Source organism: Chlorocebus sabaeus, chromosome 22, assembly GCF_047675955.1.
Source record: "Chlorocebus sabaeus isolate Y175 chromosome 22, mChlSab1.0.hap1, whole genome shotgun sequence".
Classification (NCBI taxonomy): Eukaryota; Metazoa; Chordata; class Mammalia; order Primates; family Cercopithecidae; genus Chlorocebus; species Chlorocebus sabaeus.
The window spans coordinates 73,335,797-73,352,959 of record NC_132925.1 but is presented as its reverse complement, the minus strand read 5'-3'; the positions used below and the strand labels follow the sequence as shown (position 1 = coordinate 73,352,959).

Sequence of the window (17,163 nt, the reverse complement as noted above, 5' to 3'; positions counted from 1 at the left end):
TCAGGCCTTCGCTGCCTCAGATCCCTCCAACCCCAACCAGGGATTCGTTCACTCTTCACTCGCCCCCAGGGAAGGGGGGAGGTGACCACCTCCCCGCGGTCACAGGTAGGACACTGCGTTTCTTTCCTTCCAAGTTTTATTCCCCAGAAATTACAATAGAGGGAATGTTAAGTATCCTATCCTATCCTCCCCTATGGCCTTTTTTTTTTTTTTTTTTTTTTGAGACACTCTAGCCTTGTCTCCCAGGCTAGAGTGCAACGGCATGATCTCAGCTCACCGCAACCTCCACCTCCCAGGTTCAAGTGATTCTCCTGCCACAGCCTCCCGAGTAGCTGGAATTACAGGCACCTGCCACCACACCCGGCAAATTTTTGTATTTTTAGTAGAAACGGGGTTTCGCCATTTTGGCCAGGCTGATCTCCAACTCCTGACCTCAGGTGATCCACCTGCCTCAGCCTCCCAAAGTGCTGGGATTACAGGCGTAAGCCACCATGCCTGGCTTTCCTATCTCTTTCATTTAATCACTTTTTCTTCAGCTAAGAGATCACAGCAAAATATAAAGCCACCTCAGATATTTTTATTAAGTTATGTATATACTAAGTCTTGCAGGTTCATTTGTTAACAGGAGAGAAAAATGCTTTCCTCAAAAAGTTTTCAAATAAGTGGTTACCAGGGACTAGGGTGAGGGATATGGGAAGTGACTGTTGAAGGAGTATGGGTTTTTCTGGCCGGGGGATGGGGGGTGATGAAAATGTTCTAGCATTCTGTAGTGGTGATGGTTGTACAACACTGAGAATGTACTACAAGTGGCTTTTAAATGGTAAGTTAATGACAAGTTTATCTTTTTAAATTTTCTGATTTTTTTGTGAGTACATAGTAGGTATATATATTTATAGGATACATGACATGTCTTGATACAGGCATGCAGTGCATAATAATCACATCATGGAGAATGGGGCATCCACGCCCTCAAGCATTTATCCTTTGTATTACAAACAATCCAATTACACTCTTAATCATTTTTAAATGTATAATTATTATTGGCTATAGCCACCCTGTTGTGCTATCAAATAGGTCTTCATTCTATTTTTTTTTTTTTTTTTTTTTTTTTTGAGGCAGAGTGGCCCAGGCTGGAGTGCAGCGGTGCAATCTCAGCTCACTGCACGCTCCGCCTCCCAGGTTCACATCATTCTCCTGCCTCAGTCTCCTGAGTAGCTGGGACTATAGGTGCCTGCCACCACGCCCAGCTAATTTTTTGTATTTTTAGTAGAGACAGGGTTTCACCGTGTTAGCCAGGATGGTCTCGATCTCCTAACCTTGTGATCTGCCCGCCTTGGCCTCCCAAAGTGCTGGGATTACAGGCGTGAGCTACCGCACCCAGCCATTCTTTCTATTTTTTTGTACCGATTGACCATCCCCACACCGCCTCCTCACACCCCTGGTACATTTATCTTATATCATTAAAAAAATAGTTTTCAAAAAAATTTTTTCAAGATTAGAAGTAAAAGGCGTTTTAACGTGTTTTGAAATGCAACATAACCCTAATGAATTTCAATAGCAATATTACAAAGTCACAATTAATTGCGTGCCCCTAAATTTTTCCTAGGTCTTCCTGCTGGTCGAGGACACAGGCTAGGGGAGAGCAAATGACAAGGCACCATAAAGGGATGAGGTCTAGAACAAACCAGCTGGAGAAGTTGTTAGGTGGACAAGGCCAACCCTATGGGTAACATGCTGCAGTCTATGCACAGGAGACAGAAGCTAAGGCCGACAACACCACATGCATTTTTACTCCCAGGACTGAAAAATTCAATGATTTCCACTGTTACCAATCTTCTCAACGGTACAAGTGCAGCAACACCACAGGAAAAGCAGGGATTTTTCCTTAACAGAAATGTCATTTATGCATCAGACAAAATTACTGTTGCTGTGGGAATTGTAACATGAGTTTCCTGGATTTCAAATTAAAAAAAAAAAAAAAAGTCAAACATAAAAATCTACTGGCAGCTTCTGCCCCCATTTAACAAAAGTCTGTTTCTTTTTCTCAGCACTATTTTATGAAATTAGTTCCCTCACCGGAACCCAGTCTTATTAAGAGCTTTCCTTGCGTTCTATGCTTTCTGTTTATTAAGGACAAATGGCTCCGGCATTATCCTCAGAACAAGATGCAAATAAATCTGTTCCTTGACAAATATGTTAATTGAATTAGATTCCTTTAATCAGAAGGTATTAACCAATTGAAATTTTGCTGTATGACTCCAGTTCCCAAAACTATGGAAGTCTCTTTTGAAGCCCTGATAGAAAAAGCCAGGTGCAGAGCACTGCCTCTTCCCACGAGGCTCTCCCAACGGTGCCACCCAGCTCAGGAGGGCTCTGGTGTCTGGGAAGTCGGCTCGCTCCTGCATAAGCAGAATGAAACACAGAGAGAAAGGGCCAACTTTCAGAGGCAAAAGTCCATAATTATAGGTGTCTGAGCTGAAAATTAACAAACCTGCTACTTCTGTGAAAAGATAGAAAGCAACAACAGTGGTTACTGGTCAGAGGGTAACTATGTCTTTTGTGATGTTATTGCCCCCACTCTCAACTTTCGGGTCACAAAGAGAATACACAAGCTTCGAGGGTACTTCTACCATCTGCTTCAACTTCCTCATTCAACGAATGAGAAAAAAAGCAATGTATGTATCCCATGTCACAACTACATTAGAGACGGCAGGACCCACACCTAGCCCCGACTTTTCTGTGATGCATCTACCTATAAACTTGTCCCAAGAAAGTTGTCTGGGCTCCTATCACTCACATGGCCTCAGCAGACATTTGCTCTATTCTCTCTGCACATTTTGATTATTTTTTTCTGATCCTCTGTCTGCCCACAAAAATGGAGTAAGAATTTGAGGATTAAGGACTATAAGCATCTAACTATTAACTACCACATTTTCAAACGATGTGCTGAGGCTTCCACTTCTCCTTGGGACAGTCTCTGGGCCACAACTGCAGGGCACAAAAAGTGCCTACTAAATATTTACAGAACCCGTGACACCCTTCAGTTCACTAGTTCCGAAAAGTAATAGACACATCAGCAAAACCTGCTGTTCAAAGCCTGGATGACTGGAATCATCATGTGGATGGGGCTGCTAAGTCTTCTGCCTTCATTGGTTAGGATGAGGAAGGTGGTTCTTTGGGCTATAAAACGATGCTCATCCACTGCCTGCTCTGTTGTTTTCTCCCTTGTCCTTCGCACGGTCCACTTGGGAAATACAGAAAAGGCATGAAGGATTATCAATAATCCAGCCGCCCAGATGTCACACTGCTAACCTAACTTGCCAGCACTGAATCCAGGCATCCAGTCTAAGAACGGGGAACACAGGCACCTCAGAGAAAACCAAGATAGAGCCGCTTCAGTTTCTGTCGTTTCAGAGAAATCACTGACCAAATCAGGTGGTGCCCAACTTCAGGCCAAAGAGCTGGCTGCCAGTGCTAACCTGCATTTTCCAAACTGAATCCAAACAGGGAGCAAGTCTTTTTTTTCTCTCTCTTGCTTTACATATTTCAATGCTGTCTAATGGAACAGCAGGAACAAGGCCAAACAGCCCCACTTCTCTTGGCACTTGGGCCAAGGAACAGAAATGTATTTTTAGTCAGCAGAGCAAGGTGCAATTCGAACTGCCACAGGCCCATGGGGCGAGCTGGAGGCCCTGCCTGCCTCTGGCACAGCGTGGTTCAGAGTCACCTGCCGTGCTCCTGCCCCGAGTGCATGGGGTTATATAAAGGAGTGATGCAAAGGCATTTGTATCCGGTCTCAGTTCCACTTCTCACTTTTGCAACTTAAAAGACCCCCAGGGAGGCTCAGTTTCTTCTCTGATAACACACAGATATTCTCTGTGGCCCTAGCTTCCTCACCATGTGAGGAACAGGAGGAGTTACATCAGCATTTCTCAAACTTGAACTCGTGGACAAACGGCCAGGGCCCTTGTTAAATGGAGCTTCTGATCCAGTAGTGTTGGCATCAAGCCTGTGGTTCTGCATTTCTAACAAGCTTGAGGCTAACTCAATACTGATGGTCCATGACCTGTGTTTTAAGCGGCAAGCAAGGAGCTCCTAGCATCTTCAAGTGCTTTGCTTTATTGACACACAACAGGTTATCACATCCCTATCAGCCTCACATAAGACGAACTCATTGATTAAGCCAAAAATTAAACACGTTCCAGATGCTGGGCCCACAGACCAAGTGGGTACAAAATAAAGTCAGACCTTTACCCATCAAGGGAACAAAGGGCCACAAACCTTCCTTCTAGCACTTTACAGGAACAAGGACTGACTCTTAAATCCTGTGGCCTTAAAGGTGAGATCCTGCCAAGATCCAAGGAGCTAGGTGACAACTAGCTACCAGCCAACAACAGTATCCACCATTTGTCAAACATTCCCACACAATGCTGGGAGCTTCATATACATTCCACTCCCCCACGTCTCACTTTCCTCATGTATAAAATGGGTCAAAAACCATTATGTAAATGAGGGAAATGAGGTTCAGAGAGACTAGGTCATCTGTCCAGGGCACACAGTGAGTTGCAATTCTAACCCCCCACATTCTCCTGCAATCCACAATGCCATGAAAAGGGTTAAGCCCAAGACCATGTTTCACAGGGACACAGCACCTCCTGAACACAGGGCGTGCTGCCAGCCAAAGATCCAAGATCTGTAAGCTATGCCAGCACTCTTATTAATAGCACCTTCCTGCAAAGTTTCTCTGCTCCGCCTGCCGAGCCTCAGTATTGAGATAAGATTCACACAGGTGAGCAAACGAATTACAAAACCAGCAAAATCAGAATAAAATTAAACTATGCAAGCCTGGAGTGGAAACAGGAAATTCAGTGTGAAGAGGGAGGTGCTCTGCTGGGGAAGCTGCCAATAAAATCTGGCAGAGAAAATTGTTGGAGTCATGGCTGGTTTATCTGGAAAGTCTTCTGGGCGAGTTTAAAACAAGCAAGCTCCTCCACCTGACTGTTGAAGAAATAGGGGTAGGACCAGTGCTCAGTTCTCTAGCAAAAGTCTGTAACAGCACAAATGATAGTATTCCCAATGGGTGCCTTCCTGTCTTTTTAGCTAAGGCTCTTCATTTGCTTTTGCATTTCCAGTGTGCTGTGTATAAAAAATAGACTGCATCTTATCTAACACTTGACCATGACAACATACTTTTACACTGATCCCAGACACCTGGGGGTACTTTCTTTTTCTTAAAGCCATAAAGTAAACTGAGTCACATTACCAAATTCATTGGCACAAAGATGAGCTTGCTGTCTTATAATTGACACAGCTTCCTTTAACTCCAGTTTTATTTGAAGTTGCAGCTTAATCAACCACAGAAGCAAGAAATCTAGTTCCAAATACCTCTGGGCATTAAAAAAAAAGACCTACTTTCTTACAAATTAAAGATGAGGTAAAACTTCCAGCTTTTAATTCTGCAAACCCCAAAAGAAGCAAGAAAAGCATCTGTCGTAATCATTAGGGCCACATGAAGAGAGGTCTTTCTTCACCAGAGAGCACATGAACTCAAGTTATCCTGCCACAAGGTATCAGCAAGGCAACAAACACCATGGCCCCACCACACAACCCAGAGTCCCCCAAACAGCACCACTTACAGAAAGAGAGAGACGACATGTGATGAAGCAGCGCCCAGGGATGGTATGGCTGTCAACTCATTATTATTGAGGTACCTGTAACAACAACAAGAAATTAATCATGTAAAGCATTTAAATTAGTCTGAAATCATACGCATATGAGAGAAATAAACGAACGTTGCTGAGTCTGCCACAGTAAACCTATATTCTAATGTTGGAGAAAAGAGAAAGAATTTAGCAGTGGGTTTTCAAAGGGAAAGAAGTCACATGAGGTCACAAAAACTAGCTATTGATCACACCCATGGCTAGAAATAAACACTAACGGGAAGCATCTCCTATCTGCCATCAGCTTCCCATAGAACTCAGAAATCAAGACAAGGAACAGTGAGAACAAGCCAATAGGCAGGTTCGGGACAAAAGTGCCCCTAAGACCATCGGTGAGAACACTCCCCGTGGGCCGAAATTTGCCCTTGCAAAGGGCAACAAGTGTGGAACAAGAGCCAGAGACTCACATCCTGGCTCACATGGAGTTCTGAGGGGCTTGGGACACATGGGGCCAATTATTTCAGTGCCTCATCTGTGAAATAACAGGGAACTGGACTCAGGGACTCTCTTCCATTTGAGGTTCCAGCTGGACTCTGATGAGCCTCTGGATGCATCCCCCAGAAAAATGAACATATATGCACACACTTTTGTGCATAAACACTCTGAAAATTCTCCACAGACGAGATTTGCTCTCCAAGCTCCCTTCCTGCTCAAATAGTCCAAATCTGTATTTCCATAGTTAATATCTCTTAACGGAAGGGGAAACCCACGAACCAAAGCTCAGCTCGCCTGGTCTGCCCCTAGAGGCTGTGCAATCTGGCCTCCTTACATGGACATGTATTTCTAAATCTGGGAAGAGAATCCAAAATCAGACTTGCAAAGTGAGCCCAACAATCCTGAAGAAAACCAAAGCACAGTGTTCAGGCTTTCTGCCAGGTGATGGGCTAGAAATAAATTACTTGCGATGCAAAGTCAAGGGGATAAAACTCGGTTCTCTTATTCTCAGTTTTTTAAGGGAGGTACATCTAACACAGAGCATCTTGTTTCTGTTTGAAGACAAGGCAACTGAAATGACAGCTGTACTCATACAAGTATACAGCTAGCATGTGCTTGAATAGAATAATCTGGTTGTCTGCCATCTTTTATAGAAATGAATAGAAGGAAAAAAAAAAAAAAGGAAAGGCCTTGAATTATCCCATTTGCTTTCTTCAGTGCCAAAGCCAGTTAGGGATGAAGCTTGGCAATTACTGGGCTGTGGGACACAGAATGCTTGTTTCAATAGCTTCATGGCTGAAGCATCTGGCAGAGAGAAGGCAGATCCGTATCATGTGGCAAATCCTTTCTCCACTTAAAGGGCCCTTGTTTGTGTGTTGAAATAGACAATTAATTACTTTAACAGTCTCTTATCTGACTGCCCCCTAAATCAGATTGTTTCTGCTTCACCTTTTATCTCCTCCAACCCTGCTGTGATCCATTTCCCATCCACATGCAGGGACACTGAAAACTCCCCATTAGTCTTAATCTCAGCTAATAAATTGTCATAGTACCCACCCATCAATGCACCTATTATTACAAGAGACCCCCAGGTTTTATCAGAGCAAGAAAAACTAAGGTCGGGCACCTGCTGCCAATCAGGCAGCTTGCTTAAGAACTCTTTCGTTGCTTGCGATTTATTCTGAAACACAGAGAATGGTGGTAACAAAAACAAACGCAGATAAATTAATGAAGGCTGACTATGTGCCAGGCACAGCTCTAAGAGCTTTTCAGTATATTCATGCATCTTTACAGCCCTCGGAAACAGGTCTCAGGAACATTTCCACTGCACCAATGAGGAAAACTGAAACACAGATGTTAAGTAGTTTGACCAAGGTCGCCAGCAATAAGTGGTAGTGGCCCAGGGTGCCTAGCCCCAAAGTCTAGGTTCTTCCTCATTACCTTCTAGTTCTTTATTTCAGCAAAAACTCGACATGCCTCGTGCACTTTCACCATCACAACAACTTTGAGTCAGGTACCAGGGTAACTACTACCATTCTCTACATTACAGGTAAGTTCTCTAGGCCAGTTTAAGTCACTAGTCTAGGATCACACAATTAGAGAGGACCCGGCCAAGAGCTGAAAAAAGTATGACAGAGAGGAGAGCAACATGCTTAAAGGCCAGCTGGAAAGCTCGTAATCCCTTAGGTAACAGCACAGTTGTTTTTCAGCCAGCTTAGGATCTCACTTGATTTTAAACCTGAAACAAAGCGTATGGACTTCTCTGCAGGGAGCTACGCCTGATGAGCTTGGTCTCAGGCCAGGCCTACCGTATCTGTGACAAACTGCTCCACCCAATTTCACAGAAATAAATGAACAAGGGAAGGGGGCATCACGATATTTCGAAATGTGACAGAGCTGCTGGAAGTGGAGCATAGAGGGGCGGTGGACCAGGGCTGGAGCTCAACTGGGCCTTGTATGTCTAGATGAGCAGCCCCGAGTCAATAGGCTCAGTCAGAAACAGCGGGCTCTGGTGGCATCCGGGCTGCCTGACTTACAGGGAGGACACTCGGAGCCCCCAGGAGAGGCCCTGCCCAGTAAGCTTACTTCCAGATCATTTCTACTGAAAAAAGAACTGCTATTCCGAGTAAGTCTGTTAGCTCCACCACTGCTGGCCCCCTTTTTGTTCACTCTGTCCCCTGTTGAAACAAGAATACTCTCCTCAGAAGGCAGCAAAGGCCCAGCTCACTCTGAGATGCAATGAACTTCTTGCCAGACTGAAATAGAGACTGGTCAAAAATAGCACAGCTACAGCTTTGAGGGGAGAGGCACTCAGGAAGTTTAGCAGAGTCTCCATGAAAAAGGAAATTTTCGGAATTAAAGATTGTGCCTGAGGAAATTTTTTTAAATATCTAGGGTTGTACAGTCTTCTATCTCTCACCCCTTAGCCGCCATCCCTCCCTAATTTACTTCCCCCGCTGACTCCTATCTCCCCACAAAATTTACTTCTATCCAAGGCCCTAAAAATCTCTCTGAAACGTCTGGCCTCTATTGCTAAACCTTTTCCTGATGATTCAGGATTAAGAAGTGCCTCAGATGCACACGGGTTTTGGAAGCAGGGCCACTTAATAACTGTATTCTGCTTTAGTTACTGGAGAATAATGTATACTAACAAATTGATTTGGTGAGACTTTATGATACATGGTTTCTACACAAGATAGCCAGATAAAATCATTTTAGCATAGGATACAATTACTTTAACGAAATAAACAATAATAAAGGTGAACATCTACTATGTGCCAGATTCTGTCCTAAGTTTTCTATGTGCAATATCTCACTGAACAATATGCCAACACTTTGAGGAAAATACTAAATTATCACCTCTCTTTAAGAAAGGAAACTGAGGCAGTTACGGAGCAGGGATTATTAGGATGGGATTATACGGCTCAGATATTTAAGTCAGACAGATCTTGGTTCACTCAACTCCAGTTGTATCCTTTATCAATCCAATGCGAAACATGTCACTCAGTCTTGCTCTCCCTTACTTCCCTCTTCTGAAGAATGTAAATAATACAAGTACCAGCTTTGTAGGGTTTTGGGAGGATCCAGCTGAAATAATTAAACCTAAGATCTTAGGATACAGCCAGATACACAGAATATGCTCAAGAGGTGGCAGTAGGGCCAGGCATGGTGGCTCACACCCGTATCCCGGCCCTTTGGGAGGCCAAGGCGGGAGGATCGTTTAGGCCCAGTAGTTCAAGACTAGCCTGGACAATATGACAAAACCCATCTCTACAAAAAATTAGCCAGGAGTGGTGGTGCATGCCTGTAGTCCCAGCTACTCAGAAGGCTGAGGTGGGAGGATCACTTGAGCCTGGGAATTTGAGGCTGCAGTCAGCTATGACCATACCACTGTACTCCAGCCTGGGCAACAGAGTGAGATCCTGTCTCCAAAACAACAACAACAACAACAAAAAAGTGATACTAATTCACAGCTAAAAAGCAGTACCCCAAAATGACAACCCTCATTATTTCAACCTCTTCCTAAACATACTACCATCCCCCACACCCCTGCTCACACACACCCACTGTGGGGAGCAACAGCCTGACAGAAAGGGATGAGCCACAAATACCCAATGGCAGGGCACATTTGAGGCTTCCTTACCAGGTCAGTGGCCCTGGCAAGCACACGGCAGCACCCACAGCAGGCACTCGTGGGCCAGGTGGCAGTAATGTGATCTGAGGGCAGTTTCTACAGAGGACTATATAAATAGCCCCTCTTATTAATAGAGGAGCCTGCTGGCCAGGACCCCAGCTGGAGGCACTCCCTGGTGGGCTTTCCTCAGGGCTGTGGGCAGTGAAGACCGTGTGGCTTGGACACAGCTGCACAAGTGTCCTCATGTCCTCCAGGGGCCTCGCCTTCTCTCTCCAGCCAGCACACAATGTCATGTGGTTCTGAGGCCTCCAGAATAAAACCACTGCTAAACCACCGCCTGCTGTTTTGCCAGCCTGTGACTCCATTCTCACTGAGGGCTACAGACTGAAGGCTCTGTAAGGTCTGGGAGAGCTGACAGCACCGAGGCAACACTGGAGACTGGTTAATTTTGAAGCAATACCATGTCAGCTACGATTTTTTTTTTCTTTTTTGCAATATCCTTCCCCACCTCCTGATGCCTCACATCTAACAGCCTCTTTCTGTCTCCATGACTTTTTAGAATTCCCTTAGGGAAAGGCCTGGGTCTTTATCAGTGAGAAGTTCTACTGTTCTAGGCACCAGGGAATTCATCTCATCCATCTCACAGAACAGGGAGTGACACCAGGGATAGGAAGCACAATGGCAAGACATTCAACCTATCAGCCTGCAAAGATTCATTTCTAAACAATGCACCCAGCTTGGAGGGCTGGGCAGTTCCAAAAGTAGCAGGAGGGAAGAGGGATAATATTCAGTGAGCCTCTCCCATGTGCAAGGCCCTGTGCATCATCTTAATAACTATAATAACACCAACAAAGTGTTATGATGTCAATGTTACAGAAGAAAGCAAGCAAACGCTGAGGCACTAAGTAAACTGTCTAGGGTCTGAGGACCCTAGTAAGGGGCAGAACCAGAAATCAAACGTGAGTCTGCTTGCTACCAAAATGAGAGTTTTTCCCCCCACATCACATTGAATCCCTAAGATATGACCTCTGTCTTAACACTCCCTATACTTGGAAGGTACTGTTGCCATAGAGCGTGTGGACCAGGATTACACTGGAGAACATAGGTCAAATTCTACCACTCACTAGCCATGCAGTTTCAGCCAAATCCCATGCCTCAGTTCCTCTTCATCTTCAGTTGACTGTGAGGGTTAAGATGAAGGATGTAGGAAATTAAGGTAGTGTAGCCTCAAGGTTAGCACAGGTTTTGAATTCAACTCTCAAGCTTTACCAACCATGTGACACTGGGCAAGTTTCTTTAACTTTTCTAAGTATCTGTTTCCTCTTCTGCAAAGCAGAGAAACTCCTTTTATTTTTCTTACATTTTTTTCAGAGACAGGGTCTTGCTCTGTTGGGTGGAGTGCACGGTGTGAACATGGCACGCTGAGGTCTCAATCTCCTGGGCTCCAGCAATCTTCAAGCTGCAACCTCCCAAGAACCTGGGATTACAGGCATGGGCCACTATGTCCAGCTCATTTTTTATAGAGACAAGGCATCACTTTGTTGCTCAGGCTGGTCTCAAATTCCTGGGCTCAAGTGATCCTTCTGCACCCAGATGAAAAAATGCTTACAAAGAAAATGTTTTAAGGGGCTGGGTATGGGGCCTCACACCTGTAATCCCAGCACATTGGGAGGCTAAGGCGGGCAGATCACATGAGGCCAGAGTTCGAGACCAACCTGGCCAACATGGCGAAATCCCATCTCTACTAAAAATACAAAAATTAGCTGGGCATGATGGTATACACCTGTAATCCCAGCTACTTGGGAGGCTGAGGCATGAGAATCACTTGAACCCAGGAGGTGGAGGTTGCAGTGAGCTGGGATCACGCCACTGCACTCCAACCTGGGTGACAGAGCAGCACTCCATCTCAAAAAAAAATAAAAGAAAGAAAATGTTTTGTATCAGGCAAGGTGTGGTGGCTCATGTCTGTAATCCTAGCATTTTGGGAGGCCGAGGTGGGCAGATCACCTAAGGTCAGGAGGTCAAGACCAGCCTGGCCAACATGGTGAAATCCCATCTCTACTGAAAATATAAAAATTAGCTGGGCACAGTTGCAGGCACCTGTAATCCCAGTTACTCGGGAGGCTGAGGCAGGAGAATCACTTGAACCGAGGAGGCGGAGGTTGCAGTGACCCAAGATTGCGTCACTGCACTCCAGCCTAGGAGACAAAAGTCAAACTCCATCTCAAAAAAAGAAAAAACAAAATGTTTTATATCACAGAGTTGGTGTTAGGGTTAAGTGATGTCATATTCCCCAAAGGTTTATTAGCACACTGCTACAATTACTGTGACTGTTCCTAAGTGAGAAATATATTTTTAAGACTCATAACCAGTATCTCCAATGAAGGACAGGTGGGAGTGCTCAGTTCTAGAGCTGGGTGAGTTCTCAGTTCTAGAACTCTAAGAAGTGCTGAGTACAGGCTGCAGGTCATGGGAGCCAAACTAAATGAAAGTTGAAAGCCTATCTAGGCAAGGAACAAGAGGAACAGGGAGTTAGAACAACACTGATAATGCTCACCAGAGCATGTCCCAAGCCTGCCCCTGATAGACAGGGGTCAATGAGGGTTGAAACCATAAAAGGACCTAGCCTCTGGCCACATCCCCCTGCCCTCTTGCATGCCAGGCACAGTGGCCCTCAGCCTGCTCCCTTCTTGAGGCTTTGTACTTGCAGTGCTCCCTGTCCTCATCATTCACACCTGCTCAGTCATTACCTTCCTGATCATACTGTTTCTGTTATCATGCCTCCAAAATTCTTCATACAAAAAATACTCCCACATTACTCTGTTCTATTTCCCCCATACCACTTATCTCCAGTAAGTCTTACCGGTTTCCTGATTCAGTCCATGGCTTCCCTCCACTTAATGTAAACTCAGTGAGAGGAGAGGTTTGTCTGCAGGGTTGGAATTGGGTAGGGAGGGGGCACAAAATTTAAGAGGCAGCCAAAAACCCAATCACCAAGACAAATACTATATTAATGTAATATTTTTTAAATATGAAGATGAATGCAAAACAAAATTCATGATGAACAAAATATGAAAGTTTAAATCAAGACAAAATCAGCAACAGCACCGTGTGAAGCCATCCTGGAACCGGAGGCAAAAGGATAGGAATTAGTAATACTAATCCTATCTTGATCTAAGCTTTTTATATTTTACTCATTTTTCTTTTTACATTCATTTTGACTTTCGAAATACTCTATCAAAATATCCTTTATCTTGACTGCTGAGTCTCTGGTGTCCCCACAAATTATGCGCTTGTGTTGGGTGCCTCACTTGCCCCTCCCCAGTCCCAGCCCTCTTTGTGTCTTGTTCACTCCTGTAGCCCCAGCACCCAGAATAGCGCCTGGACAGAGCAGATGCTTGAGTAAGTATTCAATGAAAGCTTGAATGATGCTAGAGGGAAGTCCCCAATTTTGTCCAATCCTAAAAGAAAACACTAAGTTTGCAGATGTACACAGAATTTGAATATATTCTAACCACAAGCATTAAAGACAGCTTGGATCAGGGAAAGCACTGGGTTACAAACCTAACAAGCTCCATGATGGACTGAGTTTATCACCTTGGTGACTATGATGGGCTGAACTGTGTTCCCCTAGAGTTCATATGTTGAAGCTCTAACCCCTAGTACCTCAGAATGTGACTGCATTTGGAGATGGTGTCTTTAAAGAGGTGACGGGCCCTGATCCAATAGGACAGATGTCTTTGTAAGAGGAAATCTGGACACACACAGAGACACCATGCATGCACACAGAGGAGAGAGCACGTGAGGGCACACTGCAAGGCCTCTGAAGAAACCAAACCTGCCAGTACCCTGATCTTGGACCTCCTGTGTCCAGACTGTGAGAAGATGAATTTCTGCTGTTCAAGGCACCCAGCCCGTGCTATTTGTTTGTTATGGCAGCAGCCTCAGCAAACTAACACAGTGACCCACTTCAAACTTCCTTTCCCCTGCCACGGGCTCACTGATCCTCTGGGAGAATGAGAGTCCTAGAGAAACCATTTCCAAGGCCCCTTCCTGTTCTGATGCTTAACTGTAGAAGCCTAAACCTTTTTTAAATAGAAGCAGAAATTATAAACGCCAATCTGGAGAATCTGGAGATGAGGGTATGGAATGCAAGTATTTTGCAAATTGTACCAGCTGATAAAATTCAAATTTATTTAGATATGTCATCAATAATGGAATCAAAGAATAACAAGTAAGCCCGGGTGCAGTGGCTCACACCTATAACCCCAGCACTTTGGGAGGCCAAGGCAGGAGGATCACTTGAGGTCAGGAGTTCAAGACCAGCCTGACCAACATGGCAGAACCCCATCTCTACTAAAAAAATTAGCTGGATGTGGTGGCACACACCTGTAGTCCCAGCTACTCAAGAGGCTGAGGCATGAAAATCACTCCAACCCGGGAGGCAGAGATTGCAGTGAGCTGAGATCACACCACTGCACTCTAGCCTGGGCAACAGGGCGAGACCCTGTCTCAAACAAACAAAAAACAACAAATAAGACTTTTATCAGTTACTCATAAAAATGTGTAAAAAACTTAATAATGTCTAAAAAAAGTAATGGAAGTACTGCGTAGATAATATATGGAATATCCATGTATAGTAGTTTTACATAAAAACTAAAACAGGACATTCAAAAAATTTTAATTTACATGATGAAGATCTTATGTAAGGATAAGTAGGAAAGACTGATATAAAACCATAATGTACAGTTCGATCCTAAAATTACATATGTACACGTAATAGTTTTTACTAGGTGTTCACAATGGGTATGCCTGGGTGAGAATACTGGTGATTTTCATTCTTCACACATTTCTGTAGTTGCCAATTTTTCTACAGTATGTATACTACATATATGTGAAGGTTTCTATAAAGTCTCCATGGAATTAAAATTCCTGATAATCCTAACATCCACATCAAAAACAGAATACATTAAAAGGAAGAAAAGCTTGCAGCCTGATTTACAAGACACTGCAAGGGACAGCAAGCCTAGAGCTCCAAAGGCAGTCATGCCTAGCTCTGCTTGGAGGTGGAGGGGAACAGGTAAGCCTCTATAGTCCGTCCTTCTGTAACTTTACTTCCTGGGAAATACAGGTGGGCTGGCATCACATGCCACTGTTGAGTAGGCTGATCAGCTTTCCCGGGAACTGTGACAAAGTACCAGCCCACGTTGTGTCACTCCAGTTACAAGGCTTCCCACAATGGAGGGACTCTGCTATACACCCACCATGCGCCCAGGATTTCCAGGAGCTCTATGCCTGCTGAGTTGTAACACACCCTTTATGGACAGCCTAGGAAGAACAGAGAGCCTAGGGAAAGGGAGAGATAAGCAGGAATAGAATTTGTCAACACAGCCCATACACAAATGTTCCTTCCTACAAGTTTAGACTGCAGATCTAAGGGAGTGAGCGATGCTGCAACACGAGAGGATTTTCCCAAAGAGCTCTCCATCCTTCCAACCACCAGAGGTTTAGGGGAAGACTCACACTTCCTGTAGATTTGGCAAGTCCTCAAAACCAGCAGGGTCAATCTCAGAGAGTTTGTTGTAACTCAGGTTTCTGGTAAAGACAGAGAGAGAAAAAAAACGGAATCAACACTTGGCATCATACCCAGGGTTCAGAAATCTTCTCTTGTCCTGCTCCCTCAACCCTCAAAATCCAAGCCCCCACCCCAGGATCACATGTTAAGTAACCGTATTGATACTGAGATTCACAGACCTACCCCTCCCCACCTACATCCATAAATAAGGCACTCCAAGCAACTCTGTGAAAACCCAAATGACCTGAGATTGGCTAAACCCAAATGAATTTCAATCAGTATCATTTCACTATTAACAACTTGGAAAGAAATTCCAAGGTAAGCCAGTCCCTGGTCCAAATGCTTTGCACCATACCAAGTCCAAGGCTATTCTTAATGGCATTTAAAAAAAATTAACGTTTTACTAAGTATCAACATCAAGCTGCAGTAAAGGAGAAAAGGGGGGAAAAAAAAACCCTTCATTGTCTAAACCAGTGGCTCTCAACCAGGGATGATTCTGCCTCCCAGAGGACACTTGGCAATGTCTGGAGACATTTTTGGTTGTCGCAACTGGTGGCAGGGAGTGGGGGGTGTTACTGGCATCTGATAGATAAAAGCCAAAGATGCTGTTAAATATCTTACAATGCACAGGCAGCCCTGCACAACACAGAACTGCCCCGCCCTAAATATCAATCCTAGGATTCAGAGGTGGAGAAACCCTGGTCTACACAAGAGCTTAAGACTAAAAATTGCACAAATAGTCAAAGTTCAAGTGAGTGAGTGTGAACACTGTAAGATCCTGAATCATATGGCTACTTACGAACACAGTATTCCCACCTTCACTGAATAAACCAGGAGGGATAGTCACACAGGAGAAAAGGGCCAGTTGTTGGAAATTCTTGTTTGTGTTAACCACAGGCAGGGAAAGCCTCAGGTGAGCAGCTTTCTCAAGATGATAGCATCTGTGTCAATGGTTCAGAATTACAACTCTCCCTGCTTCACAACCCAGCCATACCTTTAGAGGCGGACAAAAAGCAAGCTGGGCACTATTCTGTTAGGTGACCACAATCTCAACCAGACCAGCTTCATCTTTCAGGAACAAAGCCACAAAGATGTGATACAAATGGGCCCTAACTTTATTTGCACGGAAAGTAATCCTTCCCTGTCTCCAAAGTCTACCCAGCCCTGTGTATGCCGAAGAGGTTTACATTTTTCATCTCAGCTATTAATTCCATTGACATTACTGCCAATTAATAGTACGACTAATTGTGAGTTTAAAGTTTGTCTCGGAAAGTGTCACATATGTGGCAACAATCTTTTAAACTTACTCCAGAGACATTTCAATCAATAGTAACCTAGAGCTGAGAGCCATTTCACTGTGAACTCAGAGACATTCATCTAAATAAAAGTCAAACTACACTTGAAACTAATGGTACTTCTGTATTCATGGTACAGCCTGAATTAAAAGCAATTTGTCCAGAGATTATGTTACCATAAAGATTGAAGGTGATAATGCTTTAAACCGCATACTGAAGTCAAGTGTAAGCTTGTCTGTGCCTGGGGGTATTTATTAATGGGTACCCAGAAATCCCAACTTAGACTTGAGAAAGAAAATCTACAAATTGAGAGAATTCTCCCACATCAGAAAAAGGACTTAACAGACCAAGATTTTCTCCTATTTTGAGCAGATGATCGTAAAAAGGGGGATGGAAATACTGTCTCTGGGTGTAAAGATATTGTGAGTTAACGAAGACTAACTTTTGTATTGTCATAGGTAACAGAAGTTGTGAAGCTGGAAGGGATATTAGAGAAAGACTCGG

At 44.2% G+C, this 17,163-nt stretch overlaps 1 protein-coding gene across 3 annotated transcripts in view; it reads right to left on the bottom strand.

Annotated features, from left to right (window-relative positions):
* Window positions 1-17,163, bottom strand: part of LRIG1 (leucine rich repeats and immunoglobulin like domains 1) — a 126,815-nt gene that overhangs the window by 72,986 nt on the left and 36,666 nt on the right. For 2 of the 3 annotated variants that reach the window (XM_007984912.3, XM_038003685.2), the window contains exons 2-3: window positions 15,313-15,384; window positions 5,637-5,711 (exon numbers count right to left, since the gene is read on the bottom strand). In XM_007984912.3, the coding sequence (XP_007983103.3) occupies window positions 5,637-5,711; window positions 15,313-15,384 (147 nt within the window). The remainder of the gene's footprint in view (window positions 1-5,636; window positions 5,712-15,312; window positions 15,385-17,163) is intronic. The other variant, XM_038003684.2, reaches the window with a different exon arrangement.